This window comes from Aptenodytes patagonicus, chromosome 1, assembly GCF_965638725.1.
Source record: "Aptenodytes patagonicus chromosome 1, bAptPat1.pri.cur, whole genome shotgun sequence".
Classification (NCBI taxonomy): Eukaryota; Metazoa; Chordata; class Aves; order Sphenisciformes; family Spheniscidae; genus Aptenodytes; species Aptenodytes patagonicus.
The window spans coordinates 125,337,108-125,360,531 of record NC_134949.1 but is presented as its reverse complement, the minus strand read 5'-3'; the positions used below and the strand labels follow the sequence as shown (position 1 = coordinate 125,360,531).

Genomic DNA, 23,424 nt, shown 5'->3' with positions numbered 1-23,424 from the left:
CATTGAAAACATACCTTCCATCCATTCTCGTCAGTAAATGTGGAAAACGACTCCAGCTGAACATTGTGTTTACTTGGCATTGCAATTATGTGTCAGTAATCTGAACACATGCTGCCTCTGAGATTGCTACAGCTACATGTACCCCCAACACACCAGGAAGGACGACATACAGAGCCATATTGCCGTGTAAAGATGCCATACCCTTCCTTCCAGTGTATGTCTGGGATCTCACTAACAGCTTTTGTGGGCTGCTAACATACGATGGAGATTGGCATTTATAAGCTTAAAACCTATACAGTTCACTGGCATTAGCGATCTTTCTTAGCAGTAACAAGCCACAATAGCAATGCTTAACAGCTCAAAATGGCTGGATAAAGCTTGCATGTTGCTCAGTGTTCAGGGTAGCATACACATCCCTTCACTGCAGTCCAAGAGGAAAGGAGTTAGTTACAGCTGCTAGCTGGGAGAAGATACAAGGAATGTGTCTAGCAGAGGAAAGATCTTAGTTCAGCTAGTGCTAAATATATGATACGCTCAGTTTTAATTGCGTAAGTGATCTCTGAATGTCAGTGTTTAATCAAAGCACTCGTACAACTGCCTTGCTGAACTACAGCCCCAATCCTATAGCTGGAGTGGCAACAGTGCGTGCCTGAGGCACGCGAGATGATGATGGGCCCAACACACACATACTGAGTGTCTGCAATGGGGTTTCAGTCACAGTCACAACTTTCCCCAGAAAATGGATGAGTGGCAAAGGAGGTAGGGACAACTCTTCTTTGGTCAACCAAAGAGACCAAAACAGGAGACCAAAAAGGAGCAAAAAGACTGCCAACGCACAGCGTATGGCAATTTATAAACCCACTTGAGCAGTAACTGCTAGATTACAAATTACCAAACCTGCAGTTTCCAACCCCCTCTTCTTTTTTTCCCTTGCATCTGAGGTTTCTCATAAAAAAAGGAATGCTAAAATGTCAATAGTAAATTTAGAGTGTCAGGCTTAGCGATAGGCTGGCGAGACAAGCTGATGAGAGAACTGCAAACTTCCTCAGCTGTATTCCAATTTGAATTTTAGTGAATGACCCCCCCGGTTCATTGTCTAGAGATGATGGCCCCGTGAACAGGGTGTGGTTTTTGGAGCTTTTCAACTCTGGAAGCTTCTTAAAGACACGGAGCTGGTGTCAGAGAGACAGAGATGTAGTTACAGCTATGCACAAGCACCAGCCAGTTTGTTTAGCCATGTCACTGGGAGTGAGTGACTGCCAAAGGAAAACTGCAATCTGAGCTCATCTGGGAACTGGATATAAAAGGAAACAGTCCTTTCCCGGTTCCCACCTCCCACGGACTTCCAACCTCCCTACTATTCACATGCCCTTCCCTTCAGCTGATACACTATGCTGACAGCTACAGCAGTAGATCTCAATACTAAAAATCATCAGTAGAGCATTTCAAGACACACACACACACACACACACACAAAACACCAAGGAAAAACAAAAAAAAACCCAGAACAAAACCTAGGAAAAGGGATGGGGGTGGGGAAGAATTTTTTTCTGCATAACTTTATTCAGCTTACTTTGGCTCCAGGCTCTTTCTTAGACAGAATTCCCCTTTTGCAGGAGCAGTGTCCTAAAGTCTCTTTTAAAAAGACATGCATAAATTTCTACTGTAAACAATCTACCTTAGCTTTTGTACAAATACAATATCCACTTTTTCCTTCTTCAGTGAATATATATTGCATATACTTTTTAAAACAGAAGTAAATCTATTAAATGACAGATAATTTATATGTAAATGTTATACCTGTAGTAAAAACTCGCATGCAAGCAAGCCTGCATTAATAGGAATTCTCTACATCTTGAATAGCTTTCAAGAATAAGATGCGCAATGCAGACTAGAAGAAATCCAGTGTTTTTTTCGCCGTGCAAACTCAGGTTGTCCTGGGATCATCTAGGCTAATTTACCAACCTGACCCCAGCAGAAAGAGGAGTATGTTAAATGAGACACCTACCGCTGTAGACCCTGAAGATGTGGCTACAAAGACTTTGATCACCATGTTGACGGTGATGAAAATGAATCAGCAGAGCACGCCTGCTATCCACAAGTCACCACAGTCCCAAGAGGAATCCAAGCGTTCAGCAGCTCCTGGGCTAACCCGGGTCCTAAATGGATGCCCCCCGCCCCAGCAATCCAGCAGCTTTAGCCTCTCCCTCTGCCCGGGGTCCCGGGTTTTCCCACTCCATTGGCTTTTAGGTATTTTGGGACGAGGGGCCGGTAGAGGATTGGTTAGTAAGAGGAGACATAGCAAGGGGTTTGCACCTGCCCCTGGCCTTATTGCATTAGATTGACAGGGTGGCAGTCCAAAAAAGGCAAAGGAGAGTAGTGCACCAATGAGGCAGGGCTGGAGAAATATCTGGGAGAGGGGGAAGGGACAACTGAGAAGGGAGAAGGGACAGGGAGCCGACAACTTAGTGCTGGGGGCGATCACAAAGCTGTCAGGTAATGTTTAATGTTGCATGGGCACTGACACAGCTACCTCCTGCATAAAAGGGCTCGTACCCTCTCCCTGACCACAAGGACGCTTCGGAGTTGTAGCTGCAAATTTTACATTATACAAGGGGAAGAAGGAAGGGGAGGGCAAGGGGAGCATAGACGCAGAAGTAATTATAGCAGAGATCATATTGAAATAAGCCTCGGTTACAAACGCTCTCAGCTTTAAAGAATTCAGATCATCATCCACACTGCAGGGCTCAAGGACTTCTCTGAAATAAATATGTGTCAGTACATTTCCTAATGCTGAGGAGGGTGATTTGGCTGATTCTATGTATCCAGAACCTATTGTCATATTTTTTCCTTCTTTTTGCATCGCCAGTGAAGACTGCCAGGGCACAAGGTGTAAGAGGAGGTCCAGAATACTTGGTAAAAAATATCCCATTCTACTGTGTTATCCAGGATGCTTTTTTTCCATCTGGTTATCACCTTCTACCCCAGAGATGGTCACAATTCAGCGGCTGCCTGCATGCATTTGCTTAAGGAGGTCTCTGAGCATGAGAGGTATTTTAAGAATGTTACGTGGTAACAGATTACTTTCAGATTTTAAGGGCCAAGTTTGTTTCTGCTGTAAGTGAGCAACATGCCACTGAGCTCAGTAAAGCTGACCCAATGTCAGAGGTGAAACTGGCCTAGGTTTTAGAAAGTGCTTACACACATTTCAAATGTTAAGATTGAATATAGCAGTGTCCAATCCTGAAAATACTTAAAATTGAATATAATGCTTCTTTCCAGGATTGATTAGGTAGGACCGAATGCACAATAGTAAAGATGCTCTTGAAAGTATGGTTTTTGTCTGTGCAAACCATTATGTGAAGCTGGAAATGCAGTATTCCATGTATGGAACAGGGATCCTGAAAAACCTCACTGAAAACTAAAAATAACAGTATGGATAGTTTGCACTGTTTACTGTGGCTCACCATCTGTCATTTCTTTCTTCTTTTGAAAGGCAATAGAAGGTCCAGCAAAAAGAAAAGCCTGTTAGAATTGGGTATTTTCAGAGTATTTTCCTGTAAAACAACAACAAAAAAAACCACCTTAGTGCAAAAACATAAATTATTGCCAGACATTATTACACATGCTTGTTTCTCAGGAGATTTTGTATGTGAGTATAGCCTAGTAAATTCAACGGAAATGACTGGCCATTTGGAACATGCTGTTTCCAAATTAATTTAGTGCAAACAAAGGATGCAGTGGTCACTGGCTTCAAAGCATGCTGATAAGACTTGCAAGTATAGCGATACTAATAATAATCAAAGCGGTAATTATTTGCACCATCAAATGTCCAGGGTCAGGACTGGGACAAAATTGCCAATTAACGCTCGCTCCTGTTCTACGTCACACCTGAAATGTCCACTGAACTACACAGGGAAAAAACCAGGATGCGGCCCAAAGCCTCTGCCCACCTAGGGCTTGGCAGGTGGGGACTTCAGGGCACGATTCCCATTGTGTCCAACCTTGAAGAAAAATATTGCTCCAGCTGCTTTCATTCCTAAGGGATTTTTCCCCTTTTTCAACATAAGAATGTTTTGTGCAGCTCCAAACCGTGAGTTTGGAGCCTGTTGGGTTTGGCCTGTGCGCTCCCAGGCCGCGCACCACCCCACACCACACACGACACTCCACGGCGTGAGGTGCCTCCACGGCCACCATGAGGCTCCGCAGCCTATGGCTCATGGCGCAGAGGGACCCGCTGCCTGCACACCGCATTGTCAAATTCCCATTAAGGGTACAGAAATAAGAGGGTGGAAATATATACGCAGACATCTCTGCAGGGTGCGGGGCGAGGGAAGAGGGCGAGGGGGGCGGCGCGGGCGGGCGAGGCCGCCGCGCCGGCTGCGACTACAGCTCCCAGGGTGCCCCGCGGTCGCCGCCTGTCCCCATGGCAACGGCGACGCGCCTGTCGGCCGAGGAGGTCGGTAATGGCGGCGGGGGCCGCCGGGAGGCCGGGAGGGGCCGGGGCGCGCCGGGGTGGGCACTGGGGCAGGGGCAGGGCAGAGGTGGGGAGGGATGGAGAAGATTTCTTGAGAGGGCAGAGGGGAAGGTGGGATCCCCCGCCTGAAGGTGCCCAGTGGCGAGGGGCTGCTCTCCCGCTTTGGACAAGGAGAGCAGAGCAGGGCGGTGTCAGGCCAGGTGCCGGGCCGTGGGGCTGAGTGCCAGGGCCTCGAGGTGGCTGTCAGGGCCTGGGGCTGGGTGTTGAGGTACTGAGTTGGCTGGCGGGGCGGGGCGGGGCGCTGCCTGTCAGGGCGTCGGGGGCGCTGCCAGGGCATCGGGGGGGGGCTGCAGGGCTTCGAGGCCTCTGAGGCGGTTGGGGAGAGCAGGGTGGCGGTTGGACCCCACCAGCACCCTGGGGAACCCTGCAGTCGTGAGGGTGGTGGGGGAGCTCTGGCTTGTGTGGACCACACCAGGGAGCTGTTCGGGGCTCTTGGAGGAGCCCGGAGGCAGGTCTGAGGGCCCTGGATACGCCCTCGCCCTTCCTGCGTGAGCAGGTGGGCTCTGGCATGCAGCTTGGTTCCCCTGGGGCTCAGGGCTCAGCTGTGAGGGCGAGGGACTGCTGGCCTGGGAAGTCAGGCAGTGTTCTCCCACCAGGACTCCCCCTTCATTTACTTACTCTGTTTTTGCATGCAGACTACAATTAATTCTTCCCCGTGACGGTGTTGCAGTTTCTGGATGCTTGAAATGGCATTTTCATCTCTGACAGATAAATTTGGCCCTAATTATCCTTGTTCCTGCATCTCTTCCTTCAACATACATTCTCCCAGTGTTTGTCCATTTCAGTCCCCCTTCAGCTACTGCTTTTTTTTCTTCATTTCTATAGTAATACCTTTAATTTCTTTTCTCTGTTTCTTGTCCGTCACCTTTTGTTTTTGTGTCTTCTCCTTTTCCATTTTATTTACTTCTCAACATCTGCTCTTGAAGCCAGATGGTGAGATTCAGCCCACACTTCTCGTCAAAACAAATTAAAGCAGTAGCTTTAAGTTTAATTTAAGCTAATTTGATTTAAAGACAGTTTGGCCAGAAAGTGTTGACAGCACAAATCAAATTTAAACAGAAATACAGATCTATGTACCAAGCTAGCCTTTGCCTAATCCTCATGTTAAAATACGAGTTCTCACCTCTTGGGGTTATTGCACTGGCTCAAGTTTAGTAGGATCCTGGGCATTCCTCAGTCTTCCACAAGGAAGACTTTTTCATGTAAGGGAATGAAGAGTAACGAAACTGTTTTGATTCAACCTAGAACATTTTGTGCAATCCTTTGCACACTGTTTAATTTTCTTTGCGAGTTATGCAATTCCCCTCTCCCCTTTAAGAAATTAATTTAAAATAAAATGCCACCACAAAGCAAAAATGCCAACAAAGGAGTTAGAATGTTCTAAAAATGTCTTCTCATTTTTTTAGTGAAGGCTACTTGTTAAAATCCATCTGAACTAAAATATCATTTTAACCCCCCTCAAATTTCTTTTACATAATTGCTATGCTCCGTTTAGATGCCCCCAGATATACAACTTATTCTGCTACTGGGTAGAATTCTGCATCTATAAAACTATGGTCTGAATAGTCTTCATGTGATATTAAGAAAATGAAACAGATTGAACCATATCCCAAGAAATAATTTTTACCAGAACCCCAGTGTTTAAATAATGCTGTCAGGAGTATGAAGTAATCTGTTCTACTCTCCAGTAGCCTCAGTAGGGAAAAAAATTGAGGTATAACAGATATTCACAAAGACATAGAAAATTAGTCAGCATTCTATATTTTATGCCAAATATATGTTTTTTAAAAAGCCAAACAATTAGGAGAGTTTGTTTTGCTTGAAAATTGGACTACTGAGAAAAGACAATTCCAGAGGAAGCAGCAATGTTACTTAGAACCTGATCAAACAGAATGAGATCATCATCTCATCAGAGAACAACATCTCTGACAACAACAGTGCATTACAGGTGATATTTTCCGAGCTATATGGGTGCGTAGACATGGAGATAAGTGTCTTGCAGCATTTTCAAAAGTAAACAAATGTGTTAAGTACAATTAGGCTGTGAAGAAATTGTTTTCATTAAAAAAACACTGAAATTTTCCCTAATGTTTCTTCTGAAATTGTGCAGAGACACTTTTATTACATTGTGAGGTTTTATTTAGCAGGCTGTTTTGTTTTTACAAACAATTCTGATTTGAAAAAAAAGAAACAACATCCCAAAAGTTGAAGAAAACCTTTATTTCAGTCTCTAAGTCAGATATTTTGTTGTGCAGCTTTAGGTGTGGCTCTATCCTCTACCTATAATGTTAGTATGGCAGCTAAGATTTTTTTTTTCTATTTTAATGCATAAGTTAATTTTGTGATCTGATTTGTGATCTAATTATTGAAAAATATGACTAAATGATATTTTTATGACATGAATAGAAAGCTAAAAATACTATAAAAACACAGTTAGAAATACCCAGTTTCTAGAGACTTGAACAATTATTTTTTTAATATTGTAAAGCACTTTGTAGGTATTGAGCATAAATGCAATTACATTTCTTTTAAATTTCATTAATCATGGAGAATATGTATACATTACAGGAGACAAACTATGGTATCTATTTACATTTAAATGGTAGTACCTTGTAAATCTTTAGAAAATACCTGCCAATATCATAGTAAATTCTGAGATAAAAACTACTATATTTCATATTGCAGGTCATTCTGGAAACAAACTTACTACAGACCACAAAATTATTTTAATGGGTTTGTCGTGGTTTGACCCCAGCCAGCAACTAAGCACCACCCAGCCGCTCACTCACTCCCCCCCGGTGGGATGGGGGAGAGAATCAGAAGAGTAAAAATGAGAAAATTCGTGGGTTGAGATAAAGACAGTTTAATAGGCAAAGCAAAAGCCGCGCATGCAAGCAAAGCAAAACAAGGAATTCATTCACTCCTTCCCACCGGCAGGCAGGTGTTCAGCCATCTCCAGGAAAGCAGGGCTCCATCACGCGGAACGGTGACTTGGGAAGACAAACGCCATCACTCCGAACATCCCCCCCTTCCTTCTTCTTCCCCCAGCTTTATATACTGAGCATGACGTCATATGGTGTGGGATATCCCTTTGGTCAGTTGGGGTCAGCTGTCCCAGCTGTGTCCCCTCCCAACTTCTTGTGCACCCCCAGCCTACTCGCTGGTGGGGTGGGGTGAGGAGCAGAAAAGGCCTTGACTTTGTGTAAGCCTGCTCAGCAATAGCCAAAACATCTCTGTTGCCAACAGATCAACACTTGCCAGCACAAATCCAAAGCATAGCCCCATACCAGCTACTGTGAAGAAAACTAACTCTATCCCAGCCAAAACCAGCACAGGGTTAAAGAGTAATTACTTTTTTTTTTTAAAGGTAACTTAGTATTTCTTAGCATCGTTTAATATAGTTGAACACTGTTTAGTATTGTTTATGTTAGCTGTAAACAACTCAGTAACATTCTGATTCCTGACAGGTTATGGAGGTCAACTCCTTGAGTCTTCTACCATAACACAGTGGTGAACTCAGATGATTGTTTCCTCCATATTTTAGTGACAGAAGATAATAAGTCAGAATGTGGCACAAAAAGCCGGGATACTAAAGATTCACCGAAGCACAGAAGTATCAGCAGCAGCTGTAGCAGAGGTAATGATTGTAGGTGACGCAGTAGAGAATACAGAAGTGAAAATTCTCACGCTAACTATTCTGAGGGCTTTGTCAGTGACTTGCTCTGAAACAGCTAGAAGCAGCAAACGTTTAGAAATATCAGGAACTGAAGAGAAGAAAACACAGGAAAAGGAAAAAAAGAAAAAGGAAAAGAAGAAAAGAAGACAGGTGATATGCGTTCGGTTTCCCAGGAACACAATTATAACCTACATTTTCACCCTGTATAGACGTGTATAGATTTTACAGTATTTTTGTCAGCTTTTGCAGGAAGGTATTTTCCCATTTCTTTTACATCCTCTCATTCCATTCTGGCAAAATAAAATCATCTTCCTCCAAGATGATAAAAAAGGTACTTTGTTTTCTGGTAGTAGTAAAATGAGACTCTCTTGAGAAATACAGCTGTTCCCTTTCTTTGGCATTTTTTCAGTAATTAGGAAGACAGGGGAAACAGTTTTTCAGTGAAGAAAAGTAATAAATCATATTTCAAACAGTAGGAAGGGGAGGGAAGAGAGACAGAGATTCCCTATTGTGTTATCCCACAATACTCGGTGATCCAAGAGGCAGGATAATCACCTGAGATGTGGGAGTGCCTCTGCAATCCTTATTCCTCAGTTTTAATCTGAGGACTTGAAAATGGCTCTCCCACATATACTGCAATTTCTGGTTTTGACCATGCATCACATGATGAGTCTGAAGAAGCCTTTCCTGAGGAAAGTTACTCAAAAATTATATGTCTGCACAAAAGTGTCAGTTTTGACAAAAAAGACATGTTTTGGCCAGCTTAGTCATGGTGTATCATGTAAAATTAAGTTTGTGCTTCAATGGAATGACCATATAGCACAAATATATTCCCTTTACTTAAATGTTAACAGTGAAGAATCTTTTCATGTCTGCATGTTTTCATATCTAGACCCATACTTTCTTAAATCCCACCATACCACATCAAAAAAATGAGTGTAAAACCAACGACCCTTTTCCTGCTAGGCTTCAAAATTTCATCTAGATCTACCAAATCCACAAGATGCAAATCAACCAAAAGAAGAGAGAGGGACCACTGATTATCTCTTCTATTATATAAGTTATATGCTGCTGTGAAGAAGTCATACGGGCATGAAACTAGCAGACCAGAAAGAATAACCACATTTTTAAAATCTGTTTAGCAGAAGAATCGTTATTGGCTACTAGCTGTGTTGGATATTTTAAGTGGTTATTTTTGCTTGTTCATGGCTACTTGAAATGATTGGTTTCCCAGGAACACAATTATAACCTACATTTTCACCCTGTGTAGACGTGTATAGATTTTACAGTATTTTTGTCAGCTTTTGCAGGAAGGTATTTTCCCATTTCTTTTACATCCTCTCATTCCATTCTGGCAAAATAAAATACTAAGGTAATGGTTGTTCTCATTTTGCAAATATTTGTGTGACAACATTTGTGGTCATATTGTAGTCTTCCTGCAGTGGAATCGTATTACAGAGAACATGCAGGTGTGATGCTTGCATACCTTCCATTTGCTTTGGTTTTTAACTCTGGTGAGTTTTTTTCACAGCACCTGTTAATTTTGCTAACTGCAGAAGGTCTTGAACGTGTCTGACCTCAGCTGACAGCTATAATTTCTTCTCTGTTTACTTGAACCTCCATGATAGTCCATCTTAATCCATTTAAAACATATGTAAACAAAATAACTGCCCCACCCAAATCACAGTCTCTCCCCCTTTTGATTCCTAATCTCAGATTCTTTCTATCCTTTCCTTTTGCTATCACATTGAATTTGATAGTCTATTCTCCTTGTGTGGTTCTGTATGAGCGAGGTCCTACCAGCTTGCCCCCGCTTCCTCTCCTCTATCAGCAGAGCCAGCAGAACAAAGACCGTCTGGTTTGTATCCTGAAACGGTGGAGTACATTGGGTATTTCAGGAGTAAGAGCAAAGGACAGGCAGCGTGGTTGTTCTCCATGCCATTCCAACTTCACCCCATTATCATCAGTCTACCTTTCTGTGTAACTGACCCCCTTCATACTTTCCTCAAACTTGCTGCCTCGCACACCAGGCATGGGTGTCAGGGCCCAGGCCAGACTCCAGGCCCTGCCATGGGAAGGGGAGGAGCAGAGCTGGGCTGAAGCTGTGGAGAACCGGAAGGTTGTTGCAGCTGCTGCCAGCGGGAAAGGGGAGAGAGAGGAATAGGTGCTGCTGCGGCAGGGAAGAGCCATTTCCCCACTGAAACGACTGCCCCACGCATCTCTGTCTTCCTAGATAACACTCTTTCTGTAGCTTTCCACTATTCTGGCTTAGGTCATGGAAGCAGCGAGGCCATGGCGTGGTGGTGCCCTCAGCAGTGTCCTCCTTTCCTTTTCCTACTGCTGATTTGATGTTGCCTCCCATCTGCAATGGAGTGTTCTGGTTGGGGCCTGCTCCTGTAAAGAGTTTGTGTGCAGAACACCCATTGGATTCAACAGAAGTGCTTGAAAAGATCTGTTCTTTTCCTCTGGTGTTTTTTAAGTTAGGGCCTTGCCTATTTTATCCATAAAATGTTATGTGATCTATAAATTATTATAATCAACTTCTAGCAAAATACTCCCTGAAATGTCTTGAGAGCTATAGTGAAATTGAATATATGCCTGAAAAAGGGGAACACGCTCAGATTTACAGTCTTGACTATTTTCAAATTCTAATTATGTTTCAGCAAAGGAAAATGAGAGTAATTCACTTAGAATGCTTCTTTAGAAAGGCAAATGGCAGTAATACACTTAGAATGCTAGCCCATAAAGATTTTTTTCAATTGCTGTATAGAAACAGTGTAAACAGCTGCGTAACTGTTCTAATAAGCATGTAAGGGTTAAAAATGTAGTTCAGTTCAAAGCTGACTTGAAAATTCTAGAAAGCTGGTTAGAAATCCTAGCTGCAGAAAAAATTAACCATGTGCTGTTGTGAGCACCTTGGTTTTTGAGTTCGTGCAGACCTGTAGATTACTATGTTGGGTTTTTTTATCACGCTCCTGTTCAAGGTGTAGGTCCTCCCTCTTGGGAGTATTTCTAGATGGGGTGAATTTGGTTCATCAGTCCCCAGATCATGCCTACATTAGTGAACTGCATGATTTACAGAGAGAAAATTTGTTTCCATTGATACTGGAGTAACATGTTAACATAAACATACTTTACTAAGTTATTCCCAGAGTATTATTGCTGTTTGCCTCAGAAGACACCACCTATGTAGTTACCCTTATTAATGGAAAGTGAGCATGATGGCTGTTCCGAATGGAAATGGCTTCAGAGACTGAAAGGGGGGAACCTTGACCTCCTACAGACCTAGTTAGCTATAGCCCAGTGCAGCCACATAAATGCACACACAGAGATATAATATCTTCAATGGATTTATCTGCGAAATACTTGAACATTGGAGTCTTAGTATAGATCTTGGGCGTTTTATTAAATATACCACAGTTAAGTAGCTTGGATAAGCAGTATATGAGCTTATGTGAGCAGTAAAGGCACACAGTGATGTTGCTGTCTCAAATGATTGCTGTATATCAATGTCAGTTTACTTTGGTCTGAATGCAGGAGGAAAAAAATTGCCAGCTGAGAAGATACCACGTGAGAATTCTTCGTTTTTAAGCCTGCAGAGTAGTATGATTTCCCAGAAAAAAAATGCAGTGGCTCAGCGAATATCATCAGCAAGACTTCACAAAATTAAAGAGCTGAAGAATGAAATATTTGATTTACAACACAAACTAGAAGCATCAAGCTTAGAAAACCACATTTTGAAACAGCTTCAGCGTCGACACTCAAAAGCGATAGGTAGATACGAAAATTCAGAAAGTAACTTGCTGGATCTTTTAGCAAGTCATTATAATGAGGTGAGAGCTTTAAGGAAACTCCTGAGGATGTCTCAGGAGGACGAGAGAAACACATCCAGGAAGCTCAGAAAAGTTGAAGCAGAGCTGCTAAAAACTAAAGATGCTTTGCAGGCCTTGCATATGCTTTCAGAAGACAAAGCTCTTGCAGAGAGTGAGGAACTTGATCACAGATTATCAGTCCTTACAGAAAAAATGGAAGTGAATAATAAGAGAATACAGGTAATATATGCATATCATTGTAATTGTGGAACAATAATAGGGGAGGTTTCTGTGCAAGAGTAGTGGAAAGTTTTTAGCTGCTTCTCGTCACATTAATGATTCTGATACAATCCTGTAACATGGAACTTTCTTTTTAATCCAGAGCTGTCCTGAGTGTAAGGTACTAAAAATGGCAGTAGTATCCCCTTCCAATATTTTAAAATCTGGCAGAAATATATGAGTGGATTAAGTTTGGCAATATAGATCTTTTAGGAATTAAGTCATAGGCCTTAACCCTGTTAGGTCAGAAGCGTAGCGTACAGCCGGAGAGCAATCTTCAGCAGAGCATCTACTCTGCTCCCTGCCAGCAGCATGGGGAACCCAGGCTTGCTTGGGCCATCTAGCCACAATAGCACGGACCCTAATTTACCCTGGCAAAGCACAGGATTAGTCATACATGGAGACCACCAGGCTGCTGCTGATCTACTACCTTGAACAACCAAAGCTGGTTTATCTGGAACTAGCGCTGTTATTTTTACGTGGTGCTGGTGGGCAGTACGGACATACCTACATCTCCGGGTCACTAATTACTGCCACTCACTGTACTCAGCTGTAGGGTGGCTGCTGAATTAGGCAGCAGTCAGGTGTCCTAGATTTTAGGGTTGGTTCTACTGTTGTTTTATTATGCAACTGTAGTAAAAGCCTGATGGGAGTTTAAGAAGAGATAGTTCAGCTCCTTTTAATAGCTCATGCTTCTTCACTCTTATTGAACCTTTCACAAAAAGACAGAGATACAGTTTTTAACACAAAACTGGAAGAGTGAAATTTCCATTCTCCTCCAGGAATTAATTTCTATTTTCTATGGGGTACATTATGCATAGAATTAAATAAAGAGCCAGGTAATCTTAGAGGCATTTCACCGTCTGAACAGCTAGGTCTGAAGTACATTTATTACATGAAAGAAAATGAAAATATAAACAGCTGAATTCAGACTCTCTTTAGAAAACTTTCTATTTACAGAAGTCCTGGTGAGAAGCTATAAAAAGCTTGCAGGATTGGGTGTCCACCTTACAATTTTAGTAACTAATTTCAGTGCATGGCACTGGGTTCTGATGATAAAGTACTTGATAAAGTACTCCATAAATTACCTAGTTTTCATTTACACTAAGCCTCCTTATGCTGCCACAGTTAATAGATCTCAGCGTGAACAGAAATGTTGTCTTAACATTTCTCAAAGATTATTGCATTCATTAGTGCATCAGAAAGGTAATGGACAGCCTCATTTTTCATGTTTGAATGCCAAATATACTTTTTTTGTTTAGTAAAATTAGGTTTTAAACCAGGTTTTCCTCATTTTTAAAGTATTTTTTCAGAAACTTCATCATAATTTCATGCATTGTTTAAAACAGAATATAATTATTAGAAGTTTACTTTTCATTATATTAGCATGCTTATTTTTTAGATCTGGTAAGAACTGAGATTTTCAACAGTCATACTGAGTACCTTCATATTGTAAAATACATAATTTTTTTAAGAGCCTAGAAAAGCAGCTGAAGTTGAACAATAGCACCTTTAGTCATCAGTTGGCAAATGAGAACAAAAAAGCTGTGGAAGCTGGGATAATTACAAAGAACTTGCAAATGGAAATTAACTCTCTTCACCAAAAAATTAAGGTATTCAAGATTTTAAATGGGTTTCTGTTCCTACAAGAAGATTCAAATATTTAATGTTACCCATTCCCTTTTGCCTCTTTTATATTATTTAGCAATGGAATTTTTGTTTCCTAGCTGAGCCTATAGTCTACCAAAAAGAGTCAAAATATAAAATGATTACATTATTGTAGAGTCTATTTGTCAAAAGTTCGAAGTAGTTCAATAACTAATCGAAACAGGGATTAATGCATCACAATTTGAACAAAGAATCCCCACCAACTTGTTACCATTTTGATAGCTCTAGGTCAATATATTCATCTACTAGCTTTAAAAGAGCTCCCTTATAGAAACACTTTCAAATCAAAATGAGTCAAATATTACAATCTGCAAAACTAGAGTTTAACAGAAAGACTTACGTGAACGTTTCAATAGTTTGTTTCAAATTCCAGCTTGGTGTTTAGACAAATATTTTCAGGACAAGTATGTCTGGTTCAACACTTGCAACACTTACTGAATGCTTGTAAACCAAACATACAGGAAAACCTAAAAGTGACACTAAATAGAAATAGAAACAAAACTGCCATGAATGGTATGTCATATGAGTTGTAAACAAGAAAGTTTAAGAATTTAAACTGTGTTTGTAACACAGTTAAAATATACTTTTTTTTTCATTTCTATATGAAGTGACCAATCCATCTGTTGATTCCGCTAGGGAGCTTTCTCTTTCTAAATGGAATCAAGTGTCTGTGAAAGATGTCGTTATGGGGAGTTTTAGCAGACATTGTGAAGGGCAGAACAGGCAACTACTGAGGATTCATGGAGATCTGCATTTCTGTACTGGGCACTGTTTGTCCCTCTTACCTAAGTATCAGGTGCAGAGACTTTCCTCCTCATATTTGGCAGCAGCCAGGCTGCCCAGCTGCAAAAGCCCAGCGAGCTGTTGGGAAAGGGAAAAAGTAGAGTGCTCTTCCGGGGCCCTGTGTCAAAGACCCCCGAGCAGCACTTGCAGTGCTATTTCCCTGCCAGAGCCCCTTCTCCTCCTATATGTGCAGATCTGGGAGACGGGAATAATTATAGTCCCAGGAACACTAATGCAAAACTGTTCCAAAATGCAAATTATTCTAAAGTACAGTTCTCACCTTAACACTTCTCCAAAATATTTCTATTTTGTGTTTTCCACAGTTTTCTATGTGTGTCCAGTTCTCTTAATGTTATATTTAGAGTCAGAAAACCTTCTGTTGTTTTACCACAAAGAAGACCAGACATGCTTATTAACCTTATTTCTGTGCCAGAACAGTTTATTTTTACACAGTCATAGTTTTGGGCACCTGGCTTAGTCAGACCGTTCAAGGTATTGAAACACACAATTCCCTTTCAGATCAACCGGTATCTCCAAATTAAATGCAGCTCCTATTTTTCACACTAAAAATTGATATGGTGAGAGTGTTACTGAAATCTCTCTTCCGTGTTTAAGACAGATTTCAGTAAGGAAAGAGGACTCTTGCTAAATAAATTTTTAAAGTGTGCCTCTGACGTTTATATGTCCTCTCCCAAGCAATAGGTTGTAAACCAGAACTGAACGCATTGTCACCAAGGGCACTGACCAAATAAAAAAATTAAAAAATAGGAAATGAAGCCAAAAATTACTTAGTCTGAAAAAAACCACTAAGAACAACGAATGAAAAAATCCTTAGAGAAGACTTCATCTTTTGACCATTGTGTTATGAAAAAGGTCATGTAGGTGTGCTCCTAGCCTTAAGAAGGGAGAACTTTGATTTGGCTCATGAAAGAAAATGACAGATTCCTATTTATGTAAATGACAAAAGTCACCACATGGCCTGGCACAAAGCAAAACTGCTGACAGTTTTCTCCCAATATGGGAAAATTAAGCTGGTAAAAAGTAATTCTTAATGCATCTTAGAAGTTTAACAGTGTTTATTTCTTCTTAGGAAAAGGATCGGCAGCTTTATGTTAAAAATATCTATGCAAATCGGATGCCGAAAATCCCAAAAGACAAAGGCAATTCAGTACCTCATGAAAAAAGTATGTGTATATTCATTTTCCTTTGTTGTTTAATTATGTGAAACTTACATCGTTTTATAACTGGGACATATATTCCAAAATAAAAGCCAATATGGTACTTTTATATGGGCTAAAAATATTCTGGCACATATAATATAAAGAGAAGTGCTTGGTGTTTTGCTCATTTATTTTATGGATACGTATACATGACCTGTTTTTAATCTTTAACCCAAATCTCATCATGAATAGCATTTAGCATACATAGTTTTACTATACTAACCGTGACACTGAAGTAGTGCTGCTATTTTAAGTGTCTGTTTGCATCAAGAGCTGTTTACCTATTTGTCTTTTAACAAGGTGAAGCTATCAGTCCACAAAGCTTTTGCAGACTAATTTTTGTTTGGGCTGTTCCCTTTGACTGGGCCTGGAGAAGTGGCCACCCTAGACCTAGAATTCCCACAACATGGCTCACTTAACTCAAAGCCCGTCACAAACAGCCCTGCTGTAGCAAGTTCCTAGTTTTAGTACAGACTTTCAAAGTGCTTTTCTATGAGCAAGAATAATGAATTTAATGAATAAACTTTAAAAACAGTTTTCTCATCTTTAAAATCCTTAGACCCCGTAACTTATAGATAGCAGAGATGCTTCAATGTCCATTATTGAAGCTTCTGCAATTGGCATTTTGTTGGGGTGGAAGGAGAGGAGGAGTTTTCCGATACAAGGTTTAGGAAGTTTAAAGGCCAGTCTGATGATCATACTGTCAGCTTACCTGAGAGAAGAGAATGTTTATCCTTAGTAGTCCTTTGGTTTTTAGCGTAAGTAAATTTAAATGCGCAACCAGAGATCGTAATAGCCCAGTTATCATATATCCTCTCAATTAATTCTATTCACAGAATTGATGTTATTTAGAATAATATAGTAGAATGCTAGAAAAGAACAATAGAAAGGTAATTCTATCAAGGAAGGAAGAGAGCTCTTTAGTAAAGAGTATTTCTGTCACATGGATGCTCAGACAGGTATCAGAGAGAAATATCTATTATATGCAATCTTGTCTGTCAACCGTTCCAAGAGCAGCTACCTTGTGTGGCATTCAGCTGCCTAATTATAGGCATCCAGTGCCATCTGAGATACCCTAGCACATTCTGCCTGGCCCTGTCGTCGTTGTTCCAGAAGGACATGGCTGTCCCATCGTCCTGTGTAATACCGGCCAGCCTTATGTGGATACCTTGAATGCTAGAGGGCATCTCAAATAGCATTAGGCGCCTGTGTTCAGACAAGTGGATCCCACCCCTTGAACTGAGGGAGCAACAGCTAAAAACGATGACAAATCATACAAGCCGAGGACGGTTATGTGGCCCATGTGCTCACTGTATTCATCAGGGACAAAAATGTTGAAGACAGTTTTCTTGAAGCACTTATAAATTTCTAATTGTCAGGCGCTTTAGATGTAGTATCTAGAATTTACTAATAAATGTGTTTTATACAGAAACTAATAAACAGATTTCAAGTACTTTCCCCACATTGAAAGTAATATTTTGCCTCCTACTCGGGATTATAAACATTCTGTCAGTATTCTAAAGGAGAGCTTTCTGCACAACAAACTTACACCCTTAATTTTGGATAATGAGCTGAACATTGACCTTCCTGGGTTAAGTATCTCTTTAAAATACTGGTCAGATACTCCTGCTCCTAAACTGAAGGAGGAATTGGAACTTTCTTCGTACGGGTACAGAAGCGCACTTAAAATTTACATGGTAGCAAACATACTTGCTGGAAATATTGCACATGCCCACAGAATTCTTCAAATTACGGTATCAGTACAAACTGAGTACTATGAGTACAAACTCATAGTCAGTTGCTTATTTCTTTCCTCTTCGTTGCCTTTACAAATCCATTACTCTGCCCTAACTACAAGTGAACTACAGGGAAAAGGTTAGTAATTCAAGCTGTAAAATTAAGAAACACAAATTCCTACTTCTCATTCCAAGTCAGACCTGGTTTTTTATGAAGATCTGAATTCCAATTTTAGTTACATCACCTAGCCAGCTGCGGGTTTTTTATTTTACTCACATTTGTGCAATATTGTTATTTAAATTACAGTACTTAAATCACTGTTCACTATTTAAATTCTTCTTTTCTTTAGGCAGGATAAGGGAGCTTAGTCGGAGAGAGACCTGGTATTTTGTAATGAAAAGGTCCCAAGCAAAGTTGTCTGATCTTTCGGTATTTTTGGCCAATAAAGGTTTCATTCTCTGCCAGATAATGGAAACAGATGATTTAGAAATCTAGAGCTGGAATTACTGACAATTGTTTTTCCTTTTCACTATTGACTTGAATCTTCCTATAACAGACTTAGAAAGACCTACTGCTTCAAGTAGTTACTTTCTATTCTGCGTTTGCAAAAATTTTTCCCCGGCCGGAAAGAAAAAAGGAAAGGTGGGGCTGCATTTTTTAACGCTCCTGATGAATAGCTGAAGGTAGGCTTGCTTAGGTTATCAGAAAGCTCTGTGTACATAAATAAAATTGGTTTCTTGAATGAAGCCGTTGATTTCGTAAGCTCTCCAGGAGAGCGCAGTTGGCTCAGCTGTGGGACGATCACACGGGCTCATCTGGAGGTACAGCTCCCCCTAGTCCTGAGTCTGAGGAACGCGCCGCTGAGCTCTGCTGGAAAAGCTGCGGGAGTAACTACTTGCTGGTTCCCTCTCAAAAGGGGAAACGAACTCCCTCCACATCATCAGGGCCACGCCCTCAAGAGTAATCCTCAAATTAGTTATCAACATCCTTTTTACCACCAAACTGCAAACATTTGAAAATCACCGTTTTTATGGATAGTCTTCCTCTGATTTCAGAGATCAAAACTGGGAATGAGGTCGAATGTTCATGTAGGTAAGATCACATTTTTGCTGCTGTGCTAGCAACTTTCTCAGCTACTGTACTCATGTCAAAATTAGTCTAAAAATAGAATGAAAGAACAATATACCTTCCCCATCCCATCGCCATTCAGCTGTTTCTTTAAATGTCTCATTCAGTCACTCCCTTGGAATCTCTTTTCAAAGACCATAGATGTTTCAAATGGTGTTAAGCATTGCCTCTGAAGAGTTTGCTTCCACAAAGCCTTACCTAAGCGCTTAACTTTGAGAAAGGTGAGTAGCCAAGTCAGAAGGCATAAAAGCAAGCATGTTTATTAGGATCTGTAGGATCCGAATTTAGGAACCTGAAAGCTGAGGCCTCATACCAGACCTCTTAAATTTACATTAGAATGTTACCACACAAATTAAGGCCACATGGGCTCTAGGGTACAGACACATTTGTCTGACTTCGCATGTTCTATCTGAACAGGACTTCGTAGACCTAAAACTTAAGTATATTTACGATGTACTGATGTACAGATGAAAACGCTTAAAAGTCCGGGTAGCTATGTTTGTGTTCCAGTTTCAGCATTTATAGATCAGGCAGAACAAAGAATTTCTTTATTAAAGGGCATTAAGACATGCGGCAAAAAAATGTTTCAATCCTAGGCCACATACCAGTATGATCAGTCATCAGAGATATCTTTTGTTTATACCAACAGTACAATTCCAGAAACTACTGTATTACTAATGATTGTCCTTTTTCAATAGGTCTTAGTATAAACAGATCAGTCCAAGTAGATAAACAGAGTTTTAGATCACTGCTGCTGTCAGAGTACCAAACTCAGGAAACAGAAAAAAGTCCAGTTCGGCTAACAAAGGTATGAAAGATCTGGATCCAATCCCTTGTTTAAGCTCCCAACTAAGCTGTATGTTATTCCGTAAGTTTCAGTAATATGCCTGAATAGCCTGATCCGTCATCGTAACTTTCTAGGATGTGGATTTTGTGTGAATGTAACTGTATTACAGAAAATATGTAGGACAAACGTTGTGATACAAAATAAGAATATAACAGTAATAGAAATTACTGATCTTTTTATAAGTATTGTACTGACTGTGTATGTTTAAAAGTCACTAAACAAGTATTCCCTCATTATTTTTACCTTTAATTGCCAATTATAGGAGGAAAAGTCTTCCGAAGATAAGAATCAAAAAGCAAAAGCAAACAAAGCATACACAGATGCCCAATGTAGAACAGAAAGGCAATCAACCGAGAAAATACCAAAGCCAGAAACTTTTAATAGAACACGTAGAGGTATACTTTAACATTTTTCTCAGAAACTCATTTGATCTTTGCAGAAGTTGAATGAACCGATGGTATTGGTAATTTACATGGGTCTGACAGCCATTAGCTGGCACCTGACTGACAGGAACTAGTTCAACAAAATAATATATTAAGCGTCACTGAAATCCAGCTGCTGGCGGTGCTGCACGGGCAGCTGAGCAGCTCCATGGTACAAGGCATCTTCAGACTGCTGCACTTCTAAAAGGAGTTCCTGGTCACGTTGGTAAGAAGTCAGTGCTTTATCTGTAAAAGTGTGCTGCAATTAATAGCGTGTTAATTCCACACTAATCAAATACCGATCTCAAATTGTTGGTTGTGAATCTTCATCGTAGCCGATGTCAACATATGTTTCTGGCTCAGGATCTATTGCCGAGAAAGGAAAAGGACTTCTTCAGGGGCTGGGAGTATCTCCTCATTACAGTGATCACTGTAAATAGATTTTATGTAAGTCTTAGCCATTGATTGTGTTCTCATATAACAGTTATATGCAAGGGACTCATCTATGAACGCCTGTATTTTGCAGAGATTCTATAGAACAGAAGAAACCAATGCATCTATTCCTTTATCTGAGTTTTTCTTTCTAAAAATACCCGTGTTATTTTCATCACAGTGAGGCCTGTAGAAAGAACCAAGGTCTGAACGCCATCATGCTAAATACTTCACAAATGGTAGGAGACAGTACGTGACCTAAAGGTCGCGCATTTACAGAGGTGAAACAGATTGTTGAGGTCACTTACTAGATCAGTTACAGAGCTAGTAATCTGGAACGCGTTAACGCCCGTATTTTGTACTCCGCCTTTTCGGCCTGCAGCCTTTCCAGACCCCACCAGTTAACTGAAGTCAGCATTTGTCTTTGAAATCCCCTTTTAAAATTGACAGAAAACACAGGTCTTCTGATTCTGCCTGTGAATCTCTCTCCTCACTGTTTGCCAGACTCTCTTCTGGCTCTCTCCCACTGCCGATATTAGACTGACTTACGGAAGTCTTATTTAGCTATTTTAATAATTGCAACTTCATGCTTCTCTGTTAAGCTTGGACTCTATCTCATTTTGGCGGCACTCTAAGTCTCTCCAAAGCACAGAACCTAGTGTAATTTGTCCCCTGCGGCAGACAAATGCATTTACTGTAGGCATTCAGCATACACATACCTTTTTCTACTAAAAAGTGGAGCCAACTCATTTATAGGTTAGAGACTTGCAGTATATTCTGCTCCACGCTACAAGCAACTGTGTTGTCAATTAAGGGAGAGAAAATCATACATATATTTAGGTTCCATTTAAAAGCAAGAAAATTACAACTAGAGTTTAGATCTCATGTGGTTTCTCTGTTGCATTGTACGTGACTTTTCTGGCCCTATATTAGCCATTACTGATTATATTTGCGTGCCAATTCATTTAATAAAATTAAACATAATGAAAAAGGTAAAAATAAAGATATTTACCTGGATTCAATGGCACAACGATCATGTTTAAAAACATCTTGCCCTCTCCTGTTATATTTATTAGTAAATAGCATTGTCATAACCCTCAAGACTGAAATACCGTCAATAACAACAACTTAAGCAATGAAATAAGGAAGTAAAACTTGTTCTCATTAATGCTTCGTGACTCTTTACGTTCCTAGGCTATTTAAGAACATTCCTAAAACCCACAATATTTCATTTTAGAGTATTTAAGGGAGGGCAGACTACTGATGGAAGAATACACTTGCTTGGAATTTATGAAAGAAGACAAAGAAGAGACAGGTTTGCTTGAACGGGAGCTGAAAAAACTGATGAAAACTGAACAGACTCCTCTAAGTGACAGTGTAAAAGAGAGCAGTGAAGAGGAAGATGCAGTGGAAGAATATGAGAGAGAAGGAAAAAAGCCAGATGAACAGCTAAATAACAGTGAGAAGGCGGAGAGCAAACATGTAACTCCAGGTCCAAGGAACAAAATGCTCATTAGGCTGAAAAAAAAATACATATTCTCAGAAGCTACTGAGAATTTGCACCACGGGCTTCCTACATCAGGTACAAAATCCAAAAAAGGCAGTCTTTGGAACCACAGGCATGCAGGTCAGGAGTGCGGTGAAACAGCTGGATCAAAAGTGAAAAATTCCTTTGGGCGATACGAACCATCTTTTGGTAAAGTTACCAAAACAGGGTGGAAGGACAGTTCCACTGAAGCGGAAGGCTGCGCCCACAGGACATTCGCTGACAGGAAAAACAGTCTTATGAAAGAACTCTTTGGACCAGGCTGTGTTTGAAGAGACAACCATTCAAGTTCCAACATGAGAGGAATGGAGAAGTGAAAGGGTGCAGGATTACCCAAGCCGAATTTCAAACCACCACTACTAACCAGTTCATAACGTAAAGCCTCTAACACCAATGAAATCGTCATGAGAATACACAAACTAATTACTTTGTTTGGTAGTAGGTTAAGTACATCAACTTACCTTTACTCTAGAAGTATGGATCATTTAAAACGTTTTTTTAAAAACAATGGTTTTACCATCATTAAATGCACATTAAATCTTACAAGTACCGAGAATTTCTTTTGAAGATTTTTCCAAAATGATAGTCAAATCCGCTGTCACAAAAGAACATTCCTCTGTTCCTGGTCTGTGTGCGTGCATGTGCACGCATATGCATCTTAGTAAGGTGCCTTAACAACTACGACATTTTTACCTGCTATCAGGTGTTCAAGTTAGTCCTTGTTTTGTAATTTCCAGTTTTTTTGCATTCTCTCTGCAGTTTGAGTTTTGAAGCTGATGATTATTTGTTAGCTAGCTGAAGTGAGCAATCTGCTTTCATAAGGTTCATTATTGGGTTAGTACCAACAATGCAATAAAAGAAAATAATTTTTTATTTTCTTCACTCCTGAAATAGCTTCCAGAATTCACACATAATAAAAATAACTTGCTATTAGATTGTTTTCACTAGCATTATAAAGCTCTAAAGCTTCATTCTTTTCCACTGTTAGAACTTATCAAAGCAGCGTGCCTGGTAACTTCCACAGCTGACATCCAAAGATGAATGTGCAAGAGTAAACCATTGTTTTGGAGAAGTCAGGCATATCCAGTTCTCAAAAAGCCTTTAAAAATCCTGTGTTTAAGGTTATGTAAGCGAGGGTAGGAGGATTATGTTTTGTTCCTCATAGTAATTCATGAAACGTTTGCTAAAATGTGAAGTTAGGCAAAACTGTGTGTATTCTATTAATTTTAAAAGACAGTAGCACTTAAAAAAACCAAAACTTCAAAAAACTGTACCGCAAAAGGTGATTAAGACATTTAGATCCGAACCTACTTGCGGCATACTTCTTTTCAAAATCT

General features: G+C 40.4%; 2 protein-coding genes across 2 annotated transcripts in view; one reads left to right on the top strand and one right to left on the bottom strand.

Annotated features, from left to right (window-relative positions):
• Positions 1-2,277, bottom strand: part of SH3BGR (SH3 domain binding glutamate rich protein) — a 29,419-nt gene extending 27,142 nt beyond the window's left edge. Inside the window, exon 1 of the mRNA XM_076354177.1 lies at positions 2,009-2,277. Coding sequence (XP_076210292.1) covers positions 2,009-2,053 — 45 coding nt within the window. The 5' untranslated portion in view covers positions 2,054-2,277. The remainder of the gene's footprint in view (positions 1-2,008) is intronic.
• A 9,481-nt stretch (positions 2,278-11,758) lies between these two features.
• On the top strand, positions 11,759-22,889 carry LCA5L (lebercilin LCA5 like). The gene is made up of 6 exons (XM_076328559.1): positions 11,759-12,265; positions 13,780-13,917; positions 15,846-15,963; positions 19,539-19,648; positions 19,950-20,082; positions 21,779-22,889. Exons 1-6 carry the CDS (start codon positions 11,819-11,821, stop codon positions 22,357-22,359), a joined length of 1,527 nt encoding a protein of 508 aa, XP_076184674.1. The 5' UTR covers positions 11,759-11,818; the 3' UTR covers positions 22,360-22,889.
• Positions 22,890-23,424: the final 535 nt, after the last annotated feature.

What these genes read in the sequence shown, in the direction of transcription:
- LCA5L (XM_076328559.1), top strand. Translation starts at nt 11,819, where the DNA reads ATGATTTCCCAGAAAAAAAATGCAGTGGCTCAGCGAATATCATCAGCA. An exon ending in CTCTTCACCAAAAAATTAAG is followed by an intron (nt 13,918 to 15,845) that starts GTATTCAAGATT and finishes ATTTCTTCTTAG; the next exon opens with GAAAAGGATCGGCAGCTTTA. An exon ending in GTGTATATTCATTTTCCTTT is followed by an intron (nt 15,964 to 19,538) that starts GTTGTTTAATTA and finishes CTTTTTCAATAG; the next exon opens with GTCTTAGTATAAACAGATCA.